Here is an 11988-nt window from a genome sequence, read left to right as displayed (position 1 = left end):
GTTTTTCGAGGCAGGGTTTTTCTGTATAGCCCTGGCTGTCCTGGAACTCAGTTTGTAGACCAGGCTGGCCTTGAACTCAGAAATCCACCTGCCTCTGCCTCCCGAGTGCTAGGATTAAAGGCGTGCGCCAACTTGTCCGGCACAGGTGTGGCTCCTTATACTGACTCTCCTGTAACTCACTATGTTACCAGGTTGACCTTAAACTCACAGAGATCTGCCTTCTAAGTGCCAGACATTAAAGATATTCAATAGTGCACCAGGCTTGGTTTGGGTGTTTTGAGATAGGGCTCTTTGTGTAGCCCTGGTAGGTCTTGAATTGACAGATCCACCTGTGTCTGTCTCCAGGATGTTGGTATTAAGAGCCAGTTCATACGTAGTTCACTCAGTGTTGTGTGCCAGAATGTAGAGTCTCTGAAGACAATGCGCGTGATGGTGTGTTACAGAGGCTTGACTTCCAGGCCCCACATTTCAGGTTACCTCTCCTGTCTTCATGTTTGCATCCTGTAGGTGGTTTGTGATGGGGCCGCCACGTTCTGGAACTGGGATTCACATTGACCCTCTGGGGACCAGTGCCTGGAATGCCTTAGTTCAGGGTCACAAGCGATGGTGCCTGTTCCCAACAAACACACCCAGAGAACTCATCAAGGTGACCCGAGAAGAAGGAGGGAACCAACAGGATGAAGCAATTACCTGGTTTAATGTCATCTATCCCCGGACACAGCTTCCAACCTGGCCACCTGAATTCAAACCCCTGGAGATATTACAGAAACCAGGAGAAACTGTCTTTGTACCAGGTAGAGATGAGCTAGAAGAGACTACACTTGTTCTTCCCAGCTCCGATTGTTCCGGACTTGTCCTGTATTGCCATTTTGGAGTAGAATCATAGAGTGAGACAGAAAGGCCCTTCCTATCTGCTGGGTGTGTGTACTCCCTCCTGTGACGATAGAGTTAGGGACTCAAGTCCAGAGGGAGAGCACCTCCATGTCCCACATACCTGTGTCTGAGGAGTCCAGGTTCTGCCTGCTTTCCCTGGCTTTTTGCTGGAGTGAGTGCAGAACTGGCTGGGTTCAGTTGGAAAATTCCAAGCAGCCAGAACTAAATGGATGCAGTTTCGGCAGTGAGAGTTTAAAGGCTAGGGGTCCTCCTAGAACCTTTGCTTTTGCGGTGTTGGTCACAGCTAGGTTCTCAGGAGGCAGACAGTCTGTGTCACCATTGCTCATTCGGCTCTGCCTTCCAGGGCCTGTCCACAGAGAGCATAGGCCAGCCTCTGCTGAGGTAGACCCCAGGGTGTCTGCAGGGCTGATCCTCACTGAGTTCTTCATTTGTTGGATTTCAGGGGGCTGGTGGCATGTTGTCCTCAATCTTGACACCACCATTGCCATCACCCAGAACTTTGCCAGCAGCACCAACTTCCCTGTTGTGTGGCACAAGACGGTAAGAGGGAGACCAAAGTTATCAAGGAAGTGGTATAGGTGAGAAACCGTTTATTCCCTCTGCTTTGTTCCAGCTCTTTCCCCAAAGATGAAAGGGAAGCGGTCCCTACTGCCATGCTGTGTGGGGACAGCTAGGCCTTACCGACCTGTGGATAGAGAGGGCCCAGGTCAGGGCTAGTCTCGGCAGGGGGTCTGCTAGCTTCCAGGTGGCAGCGTGTGCGCGGCTGGCTCTGCATGTATGGCCAACATCACAGTCAAGACATGGTCACAATTGAGATTGTTTATTATTTTATTTTTGTGCTCTGTTTTCTCCTTTTTTCTTATTCTTTTTTTTCTTGTTTGTTTGTTTGTTATCTTTAAACATAAAAATAGCACTAGCCAAAACAACAACAACAAAAGCCTTTGTTGAGGTTTTTATTTTCCCTGGAAGCATTCATTTGAACTTACTACCTTCAGTTCATATGAGGCAACTGCCCTGGAGACTTAGCTCCTCTGTTTATCCACAGAACAGATACAGCACGGGCAGCGGCAGTGCAAACCACCCCCAGCCACCCCGTGCCACTGTGTCCCAACCCTGACCTGGAGGGACCAGCTCTCGGGGTAAGAGAGGGATTCTGGCTTGCTCAGTGCGCTGCCTCCCTGCTGAGAGGCCAGCAAGGGTGGTGGCTGCTATTCCCCTGGACTCTCGGGCATGAGGTCTCCTTACTCTGCCCTGTAGGCCACTCCAAGGCCTCAGCATACAGCAGGTCCTTTGTCGCTGGTCACAGTGGATGCCAAGGTTAGGCTGCTGCTGGGGAGGGCTACTGCTCTTAGTCAGCTCCGTGTCTCTTCCGAGTGAAGGGTGGTCTCTCGTGTGACAGCTTATTTCTTACGAATCTAATTATTTCTGCTCTTACTAGTATAATCTAACCAGCTCCCACCCCCTCACTAGCACCGTGCTTTGGGAAGGAAAGGGTTTTTTCAAAAAAAAAAAAAGGAAAGGAAAAGGAAAACAAGCCAGAAAAGTTTTAGGGAGAAAATTAGGAAAGGGGGCTGTTTCTCTCAAGGGAAGAACCTTAAGGACTTCCCCCTCCCTCAGGAAACTCGGCCTCCAGAGTGGCTGGTGCTCACGTGGCTGGTGCTCACAGGCGTGTGTGGCTCTAGAATGTTGTTTTCCTCCAGTGAATGTGGACACCCTGTGTGGTCTGTCCCAGCCCAGTTGTGCCACCTGGAGCCACTCCTGCCGAAGCACTAGACATTTCCAAGTGCTGTAAGCAATGGAGTCTTCACTCTGAGTCTGCATCACTGTGAGCGGGTGCTGCCAGCAGCGGTCACAGCTCTGAGAATAATGCCTCTTGCTCTTCAGGATCTTGAAGCAGGAGCACCCTGAACTGGCAGTCCTGGCCGACGCCGTTGACCTCCAGGAGTCCACAGGCATCGCCTCTGACAGCTCCAGCGACTCTTCCAGCTCCTCCAGCTCCAGCTCGTCAGACTCAGACTCAGAGGTGAGGCCCTCGCCTGCCCAGGCCCCCTCAGTCCGAGGGCAGTGGAGCACAGTGTCCTCATTCAGGACAGGTGCCGTCGTTCCCATGATGGCACCCATTTACAGCGGCTCATACGTGTGAGCTCGCCTGCTGCAGAGGTGCCCTGGTGTGTGAAGGTTTGTGAAATGGCAGCCTTGGGATCGCAGGGATTAGAGCCTGTTCTGACCACGCACGAAGCCCTGGGTAAAAATTTTCCCTGTGGATGGTAATACATAAGGCTAGAAACAGGCAAACCGGGTGACCTGCTTTAGTTAACAGCAGCTCAAGGTGGTCTGCCGTGACAGAAGGATTGCTGCTGGCACCACTGTGCTGATATGTCTAGCCTAGGAAAGCCCTGTGTTCCACGTTCAATAATTCAGAAAAAAAAGGAAGAAGGGTCTTGTCCACATGGATTCTTGTTTTGTTGTTTCAGTTTTGAGGGTTTGTTTTCTGTTTTGTTTTGTTTTGTTTTTTCCCCCAAATCAGGATTTCTCTGTATTGTCCCGGCTTTCCTGGAACCCAGTCTGTAGATCAGGCTGGCCTCAAATGCTGGATTAAAGGCATGAAACACCACGTCTGGCCTTTTTTTTTTTTTTTTTTTTTTTTTTTTGAGTCAGGGTCTCTGTATATACCCTGGCTGTCATGGAACTCACTATTCAGGCCAGGTTGACCTTAGACCACAGACATCACCTGAAGCTGCCTCCCAGGTGCTAGCATTAAAGGGTTTTTGACTTTGGTTTGTTTTGGTTTTTGAGAGTCTCACATTCTGGCTGTGGCTGTCCTGGAACTCACTCCGTAAACCAGGCTGCTCTTGAACCCACCGAGATCTGCCTGCCTTTGCTTCCCAAGCGCTAGGGTTACAGGTGTGCATCACCACACCCTGCTAGGTCTTTTCTATCTTAACATTTTGGTTTGCATTATCTCTATAAAGAACATTGTTCCTCTGTAGACAAACTTCACAGTGAATTTTGTTTAGAAGAGAGGAAGTGCTTTTGGCTACCGTGTTCTCTCTCCAGCAGCTACAGCTTCTGATGTTCCGTTGACTTATTACGTGTGTGCCTGTGCATCTAGGTATTTACCGTAGCACACACACGGAGGCAGAAAGTGACTGAGGGAGTTGGTTCTCTCCTATCGAGTGAGCCCCAGGGATTGGGCCGAGGTCCTGAAGCTTAGTGTCAAGTCCTTGTCCCGGCCCTGAATTGTTTTTCCTCCCCGTATCCAGTGTGAATCTGGGTCAGAAGGTGATGGAACGACACACCGCAGGAAGAAGAGGAGAACCTGCAGCATGGTGGGAAATGGGGACACTACCTCCCAGGATGACTGCGTGAGCAAAGAGCGCAGCTCCTCCAGGTGACCACATGTGGCCGCTGTCTGCCAGGATGTGCGAGCAGCAAGGCTTGGGGGCTGACACCCAGAGAGCAAGGACACTCAGATGGGAATGGGTAGTATGTGTTACAGTGGCTTCTCTCTGTGGTCATGTCTTAGGGGCAAAGGCGTGTGGATGGTGCCAATGAAACCCTTTACCTATTTAATAAAAACGGATACATTTTATACTGTGGACAGCTTTCCTTTGGGCATACTAGAGTCTGTGCTCCTTTCCTGGGGTGTATGTGAGAGGGGGTGCCTGCTGGTGTGTATCCTGTTGGGGGTGACTAGAGCAGTAGGGGAATTATGGAGCAGTGGTCGTCTCTGAAGGCTGAACAGGCTTCCTGTATAACATCTTAATCATTTCTTTAGACTTGTTTTTCTGTTTCTCTTTTTAAACAAGATTAGTTCTAAGTAAGCCAGGTGTGGGCGCCGGCTGTAAGTGTTTAATCGCAGCATGCTGAAGGCAGAGGGTAGCCAGATCTACAGAGTTCTAGGAAAGCCAGGGCTACACAGAAGAAACCTGTCCCAAAAGAGACACAGAGAATTGGATTTAAGTTAACTTCAAAACCAAAAAGCATTTGCTGGCTCCTGCTCTTGTGTGGATAGTGACGGGCCCACAAAGAAATGTGGACTTAGACGGTGTGTGCTGGTTGGATGGTGGGACATGTGACATTCTGAAGTGCCTGACTGCTGCACGTGAGGCACACCCCTTGCCTTCCTTGTCTCTGAGCAATCTAAACTGCATAACGGAAGACCAGGATCCTGGTTTTTTTCTTCTCTACATTCCCTGGTGTGATTGAAATTGAATGGGGAGAATCAGGTTGTCTTCTCGATTGGATCTCTGGGACGGGCTGTCCTTTCCACTGCTGTGTTCACGTGTGCCTCTGTCTTGTGAGTCATGTTACACACCACGGCTGTGCTTGGGAAGTGACAGTAGGCTGTAATGTGAGGGCTGAGGTTTTGCTCATTTGAGGTAGGGACAGTTGAGATGATATCTGATTACATAATCCTGCTGGCTTTGAACTAAGGATCCTCCTGCCTCAACCTCTTCAGTGCTGGGATCGTGCACCACAAGTTGCTTGCCATTTCATTTTCTTTCTTTTTTTTTTTTTTTAAAGATTTATTTATTATATGTAAGTACACTGTAGCTGTCTTCAGACACTCCAGAAGAAGGAGTCAGATCTTGTTACGGATGGTTGTGAGCCACCATGTGGTTGCTGGGATTTGAACTCCGGACCTTCGGAAGAGCAGTCGGGTGCTCTTACCCACTGAGCCATCTCACCAGCCCGCCATTTCATTTTCAAGACAGGGTTTCTCTCTGTAGCTAGCCCTGAATGTCCTAGAACTCTGTTTGTAGACTAGGCTGGCCTGGAACTCAGAGATCTGCCTGCCTCTGCCTCCCGAGTGCTGGGACTACAGGTGTGTACCACCTTGCCTGGTGGGGTCTGTCTTACTGTTGCCTTCTAGCTTTGGCCCAGCGGTGCTGTCTACCTGCCAGCTACAGGCAGACCTGCTCTCCTTGGTGGGATCAGGAACCCCTGTGGAGGCCGTGCTCATCCCGGAGCTGAGAGATTCTCTGTAAGGATCTATTGTGTAAGCTGTTGGTTCTTCTGTTCCTACCTACTAGCCTCTGCCTTTGACTGTGGCTCTTCCTTCTCTGGCCCAAGTTCCTTCTTTGGGCAGATGCTGTCTTACTTGCCAGGATTGTGTAAGCTCCACTAGCACAGAGCCACACTGGCACTAATACAGTGGGTAAGAAGGCTCTATGCTGTTGTAGTTGAGCATGCTGGATCTCACTGTAATTCAAGTGCTGCTCAGGACAGTGACCTGCCGCGGGCTCTGCAACCATTGCGGTCCACTCTGTGCTGTGTTAGAATCTTTCTGAGCAGGGGAAGCTGGAGTCTCAGTGTGGTATATTTTGGGGAACAGTAGAAGACATGCTTGAGCCTCAGGGTCAGTGTTGTTGGGAGTTGTCATCTCAGAACTTGAGGTGTAACTGGGCCAGGTTCTGATGGGTGGGTTCCCACAGGTGTAATGAGTAAGGATTGCTGTCTACTCCAAAGTGACCTTCCTGACCTGTGACCCGAATACATACGTCATCAGGATGCATCAACAATAGCTTGTACATCCAGGAAAGAAATCCCAGGTGGAACTGGCACGTTTCAGGATCTGTGGGTCCCTCTGAATAGTTCTGGTGGGACTGGGTGTTGCAGGATATTTGATCACACTGTGAACCCCAAGATTATGTTGTCTACTGAAAAACCCTGTTTCTAGTTGTGGTGTGTCTCAGTCCTTAGTACACACCTTTAATCCCAAACAATGAAGGAAAAGTTAGTTTGTAGGAGGAAGCACCCCTGTTTTGAAAGTGATGCTTAATTGAATGGCAGACAAAGTGACAAATCAGACAAGAAGAGAGGAAAGGGAAGCTACTTGACAGGAAGAAAGGTGGAGGCAGTTTTCCTAGGACTGTTGTGCAGAGGGAGGGAGGGAGGGGTGTGTGGGAGAACAAACAAGCTAGACATAGGTGAAGACAGAACAAGCCAGGGAACAAGAATGAGCCAGAAGATTAGAACAAATTGCCAGAATTAGTTTGAGACCAGGAAGCAGAAAGTCAGAGGCCAAGAGAAGAAAGCCAGACCAGATCCAGGTGGAGAGCAGTTTGAGCCAGAACAGCTGAATTAAACCAGTGAGCCAGAGTTCAGAAAGAACTAGAAAAGGTGAGCTTATTCAGCAGTAAGTCTCAGGCTGAAAACATCTAGGCCTAGATTACATTGTATGGATGCTAGAAGCTTTCAAGCCTGGGTTAGCCAACTGAGGCGGTGAGCCTCTGAGCCGGCGATTACTGCAGGAGAATAAACGTTGCGTTCACACCTGGGGCTGGCTGGTGAGCTCCTTTCTCGCCCTTTACACGCACCTGCTTGCCTTAAATCTGTCCTATAGCCAAGGAAATTTTGATGAGTAGAGGGAACTTGTCCCCAGTCAGGCTGTGACCTAAAAAGCTTCTGTAGATTCATTGGAACTGTGGCACTGGCTGTCATAGTGCCCAAGACAGAGGAACTTAAGGTTCAAGTTGCTATATATGGAACTCTTGATCCAACTGTGTGACCAACTGGGTAGGAAGATGTGCATCCTTCTGCAGAGGTGCTGTCTGCCTCAGCTGAGAACTGTCCTCTGGAACAGCATAGCCTCCTGGTCCAGTGGGTTGGTCAGACCCTGAATTTATATCCCTAATGATGTCCAGGTGGTTTTCTATTTGAAAAGCACTTTTTTTTTTTTTTTTTTTTTGAGACAGGGTTTCTCTGTGTATCCCTCGCTGTCCTGGAACTCACTCTGTAGACCAGGCTGGCCTCGAACTCAGAAATCCACCTGCCTCTGCCTCCCAAGTGCTGGGATTAAAGATGTGTGCCACCACGCCCGGCTCAATATGTTTTTGAAATACTAGTAAAACAAGAAACTGAGTAAGGTTGTATATTCTGGTAGCACAGCGGCCATTGGCAAGCTGAAGTGAGAGGATCAATTCAAGACTATCCTGGACCATAGAACAAGGGAGGTTAGGCAATGGCTCAGGAGTTCAAGGTCAGCCTCAGCTACATAACAAGTTCAGGTCCAGCCTGGGCTGACTGAGATCCTGTTTCAAACAAAATTAGAAATAAAGTAAGCAACCAAAGGAGAAATTTCTTTGCTACCATTGGATCTGATGGGACATAATGCCAGTGGCCTGAGAGGTGCAGAAATCTCAAATGGAGAAATCAGCAGCTGCCAGAGGTGCCTCCCAGCCACCAAACACCAGCAGGAACAGAGCATCTGACCATGCCATAGATAAACCCAGGACAGGTTCTGTATCCCTAGCTCCACTTACTGACCTGATGCACACGTCAGATCCACTCCACTGTGGAAGGAGAGAGGCCAAGTGCTCAGGACAAGGAGGTGGAGCCTCCCGCCTGTTGCCTTTCCACATGAGTTAGAACAGTAACAGTAGAGAATTCAGCAACACTAGGCAACTGCTGAACCACAGCAGCAGGGTTAAACCAAAGAGCTGGCTTCTGGGCAAAGGGAACCCTGGCTGATGAGAAAGAACAGAAAGACCCCCAAGTCTTTGGGAACGTAGTTCATCAATCTGGTGAAAGACTGCACAGATGTGGTGCCTTACGGGCCTTAGGGTCACATCCTGACAGAGAAAGCCACCGAGCAGGAGCACCATTCCTGTCTTGCTGTGATTACAGATGCCCAGTTCCCAGATACTCAAGCCTCGAGTGCCTGCAGGTACACTCTACACAAGCCCTGTCCTGCCTGTGTGCAGCTCAGTGGGCTGTTCACAAGAAGGTAGTGGAGTCGGAGGGATAAACACGTGCATTTCGAGTCAGGAGTTAAGGGCAGTTCTCACCAAATGTGTTAGACCTAAGGACAACATGAGCAGTGTCCTAGCCCTGTGATTGAGTGAGCACACAGCATCTGGAGAAGAGCTGAACTGCTTTCACCAAAGAGCGGGGCAGTTGCTTGTGCCAGTGCGTTACACAGAGGCCTTGAACTTTAGGCAAGAGAAGGATGGAACAGGAAATGCAGCAGATGTAAAACTGCTGTGTAGGGAGCAGGTGTGAGGATTCCTTAGCTTGTGTGTGCTGATGAGTTCAAGGTGGGGTCTGGCTGCTCTTAACATCCCCATGCCCTTGTCAAGATGTTACACTGATTTCAGGACACAGTGTCTCCATCTCAACTGTGGGTCTTTCCCTGGTGCCTCTCAACTGTGTCTCATTGTTTAGTTCAAGAACTCAAACCACTTATCCCCCAGGAATCTTCCCAGGGAGAACCTGCCCAAGCCTGCTGTCTCCATGGTAACTGGATGCTTCCTAGGAACCCGACTGCTTAGGCACCAACCAGTCTCTTGTCAGGTGGCCCTCTCACTGTGGGTTCTGCCCTGATGTTTTAACTCTTGTATAAAACTTGTTCATCTTGAATAAAGCATGTTGGTTTGAGATTGTGTTTTTGCAGTGTTTCCTCCTGTGTCTTCTCATCATTTCTGATTCTAAGGCCATTAGGACGTGCTCTGATAGCATAACTGTGTATTTTGTTTTGTTATTTGAGACAAGGTCTTTTTCTGTAGCCCTGGCTGTCCTGAAACCTGCTATGTAGACCAGACTGACTTGGAACTCACGGAGATCTGCCTGTGTCTGCCTCATGAATGCTGAGCCTAAAGGCCTGTACCACCAGGCCTGGCTCCAAAATAGACCTCTTAAAAATACAATTTATGGCCAAACATGGTTGACAGCCAGGACTACTGAGACTCTGTCTCAAAAAGACTTTAAAATAAATTTTATACTTTTTTTTTTTTTTTTTTTTTTGAAACAGGACGGCCCTCAACTTTAGACCCTCCCACCTCAGCCTCCTGGATGCTAGAACTATGCTGGGCTAAAGGTACACTAAAAATAAACGGGGCTAGGGAACTGGAGACATGGATCGCTGGTTAAGAGCACTTTTGCAGAGGAACTGTGGTTTGGTTCCCAGCACCGATCTGGTAGCTCACAGCTTAAACCTCAATGTGGGGCACATGGAACGGTGCCACCACACAAAAACTGGGAAGGTTGAGGGGATTCCAAAACCCCAGTATTTCTCGTATCTGAGAACAGTAAGAGTTTGATCTACTCCTGACTCAGATCCTGTCCTGGAGCCGACACCCTGCATGCAGAGAGAGGATGGTGACCACCAGTCCCATTGCACAGAGTTCTCCATGCCTATGAGGTATCTAAATGGGTCTAAGGGCTTAGCCAATGAGCTTCCCTTCCTGGACATTCCTTCCTGCAAACAGTATTTAATCTCTGGTCCACCCTGAGTAAGTTGTATGCAACCATTTTCCACAATTAACCATGAATAGACAGCTTGGGCAAGCAAGGACTGTCTCATCAAGAAGTGCCATAGAAGGATGCCGCCTTCTTCATATAGAGCTGCACCGCCTGAGTATCCCGCAGACACTCACCCCTGAGCTAAGCCAGAGATTCCCCACCCCAACCCCCAGCTCGTCACTATCTGTAGTAGTACCTAGTACCCAATTAATTACTTTTTTGTTTGTTTTTTGAGACAGGGTTTCTCTATATAGCCCTGGCTGTGGAACTCACTCTCTAGACCAGGCTGGCCTTGAACTCAGAAATCTGCCTGCTTCTGCCTCTCAAGTGCTGGGATTAAAGGCGTATGCCACCACTGCCCGGCCCCAATTACTTAAATTGAACCCAACGGCAGTGTCCCTCACTATCCTTCCCATTGTCCTGAGTTCCTGCATGAAGGACACACACGCAGCCTTTATATTGTGATGTACCTAAAACAGCTCAATGGCTGGGCCACTTCCTAACCTCCACCTAGCTAATCTACCTCTCTCCGATACTCTCAAGTTATTATGACTAAATCCTATATTCCATCTTGACTGCCCCGGACCCAGACTTGCAGCCCTCTTGGGCCGCTATCCCCCAGCTCCACATGGCGGCTGTGCTCTCTGTCCCATGTGTCCCCTCCTCTGGGTGTCGGGCAGTTTGAGAACCCCCCCTGGCCCAAGGCTCATCACCAGCCATGTGGCCTCCTAGTTCCCAGAGGTGACTGGATGCTGGGGAGTTTGGAAACCCCTGTCTCTTTGGCCTCAGCCTGCATCATTTCTCACCCAGCTGGGACCCCCGTCTTGGGCTGCATCCCACCACCCCTGAATTCTGATGACATTAAGGATGGATGGAATGTAGTCTAGTGCCCAAGCGGAGTTCATACTCCCCAGCAGCAAGACAGATCAGAACACAACTGTACCTGTTCCAGTTCTAGGGAATGCAGTGATCTCATTTGGCACCAGGATTGCATGTGTTGCACAGACATACATGAAAGCAAAACACTCAAAAGTAAATAAATCTAAGAAACGGAACCTGGCATCAGGAGGGTGTGGTAGCTCGCATCTGTAATCCCAGCCCTGGAAGGGCTCAGGGTCTTAGACTAAAATAAGGCTCATATACGTTGCATGTCCTGTAGGGGTCAGAAGCCAGGAGCCTAGAGACAAAGCCTTTTTTGTATAGTTGAGTTTTTTTCAATCAACTACCACTAAGAGGAGACACATCCCCCTTAAGCCCAGAGGCTGTGGTTATAGGATTGGGCCCTTCCCGCTGCTCCATTGCTGACGGGATCCTACTGTCACGGCTGGAGCTGTTTCTTCCCGGTAAGATAATCACTCTCCCGGGTAGGATGTGGTGGTTCCTACCGTGGTAGAACAATTAGCATTGTATGTGTAAGTATGTTGGGGGGCTTAGGATTCCTTCCCCTCATCCACAGGCCAGCAACAAAACAACTCTGGTCTAGCATCTAGCCAAAGCTGGGGCCCCATTAGGTTGTGTGAGCTAAGACTGCTCAGGTTGGTCTGTTGGGCTTTCTGAATAGCTGGGAAGCCCAGCCCCTTTCTGTTCTCTTGAGACAGGGTCTCATGTAGCTCAGGCTGGACCAGGACTCACTATGTAACCCAGACAGGCTTAGAATGAATTCTGCCTTTGCCTGCTGAATGCTGGGGTTACAGGCACCTGTTAACAAGCCCAGTTGCCTTTTTTTTTTTTTTTCTCGGTCTGTCCTTTGTTTCTGACAAACTTTGCCCTGTATTTATTCAAAGTAACTAAAAGGTGCTGGGGTGTGCTAGGGAGGTACACAGTTGCTACAGTGTGTTTTACACTTTA

At 49.2% G+C, this 11988-nt stretch overlaps 1 protein-coding gene across 4 annotated transcripts in view; it reads left to right on the top strand.

Annotated features, from left to right (window-relative positions):
* The window catches only part of Jmjd6 (jumonji domain containing 6, arginine demethylase and lysine hydroxylase), a 6094-nt gene extending 1608 nt beyond the window's left edge, over positions 1-4486 (top strand). Inside the window, exons 3-7 of one of the 4 annotated variants that reach the window (XM_021212192.2) lie at positions 508-794; positions 1337-1434; positions 1945-2033; positions 2779-2917; positions 4158-4486. In XM_021212192.2, the coding sequence (XP_021067851.1) occupies positions 508-794; positions 1337-1434; positions 1945-2033; positions 2779-2917; positions 4158-4289 (745 nt within the window). In that variant the 3' untranslated portion in view covers positions 4290-4486. Of the gene's footprint in view, positions 1-507; positions 795-1336; positions 1473-1939; positions 2034-2778; positions 2918-4157 lie in introns of those variants that run through there. The other 3 variants (XM_021212193.1, XM_029546514.1, XM_021212194.2) reach the window with 3 other exon arrangements.
* The last annotated feature ends 7502 nt before the right edge of the window (positions 4487-11988 follow it).

Source organism: Mus pahari, chromosome 14, assembly GCF_900095145.1.
Source record: "Mus pahari chromosome 14, PAHARI_EIJ_v1.1, whole genome shotgun sequence".
Lineage (NCBI taxonomy): Eukaryota > Metazoa > Chordata > Mammalia > Rodentia > Muridae > Mus > Mus pahari.
Note: the sequence above shows the minus strand (reverse complement) of the source record. Positions and strands in the feature narration are given on the sequence as shown.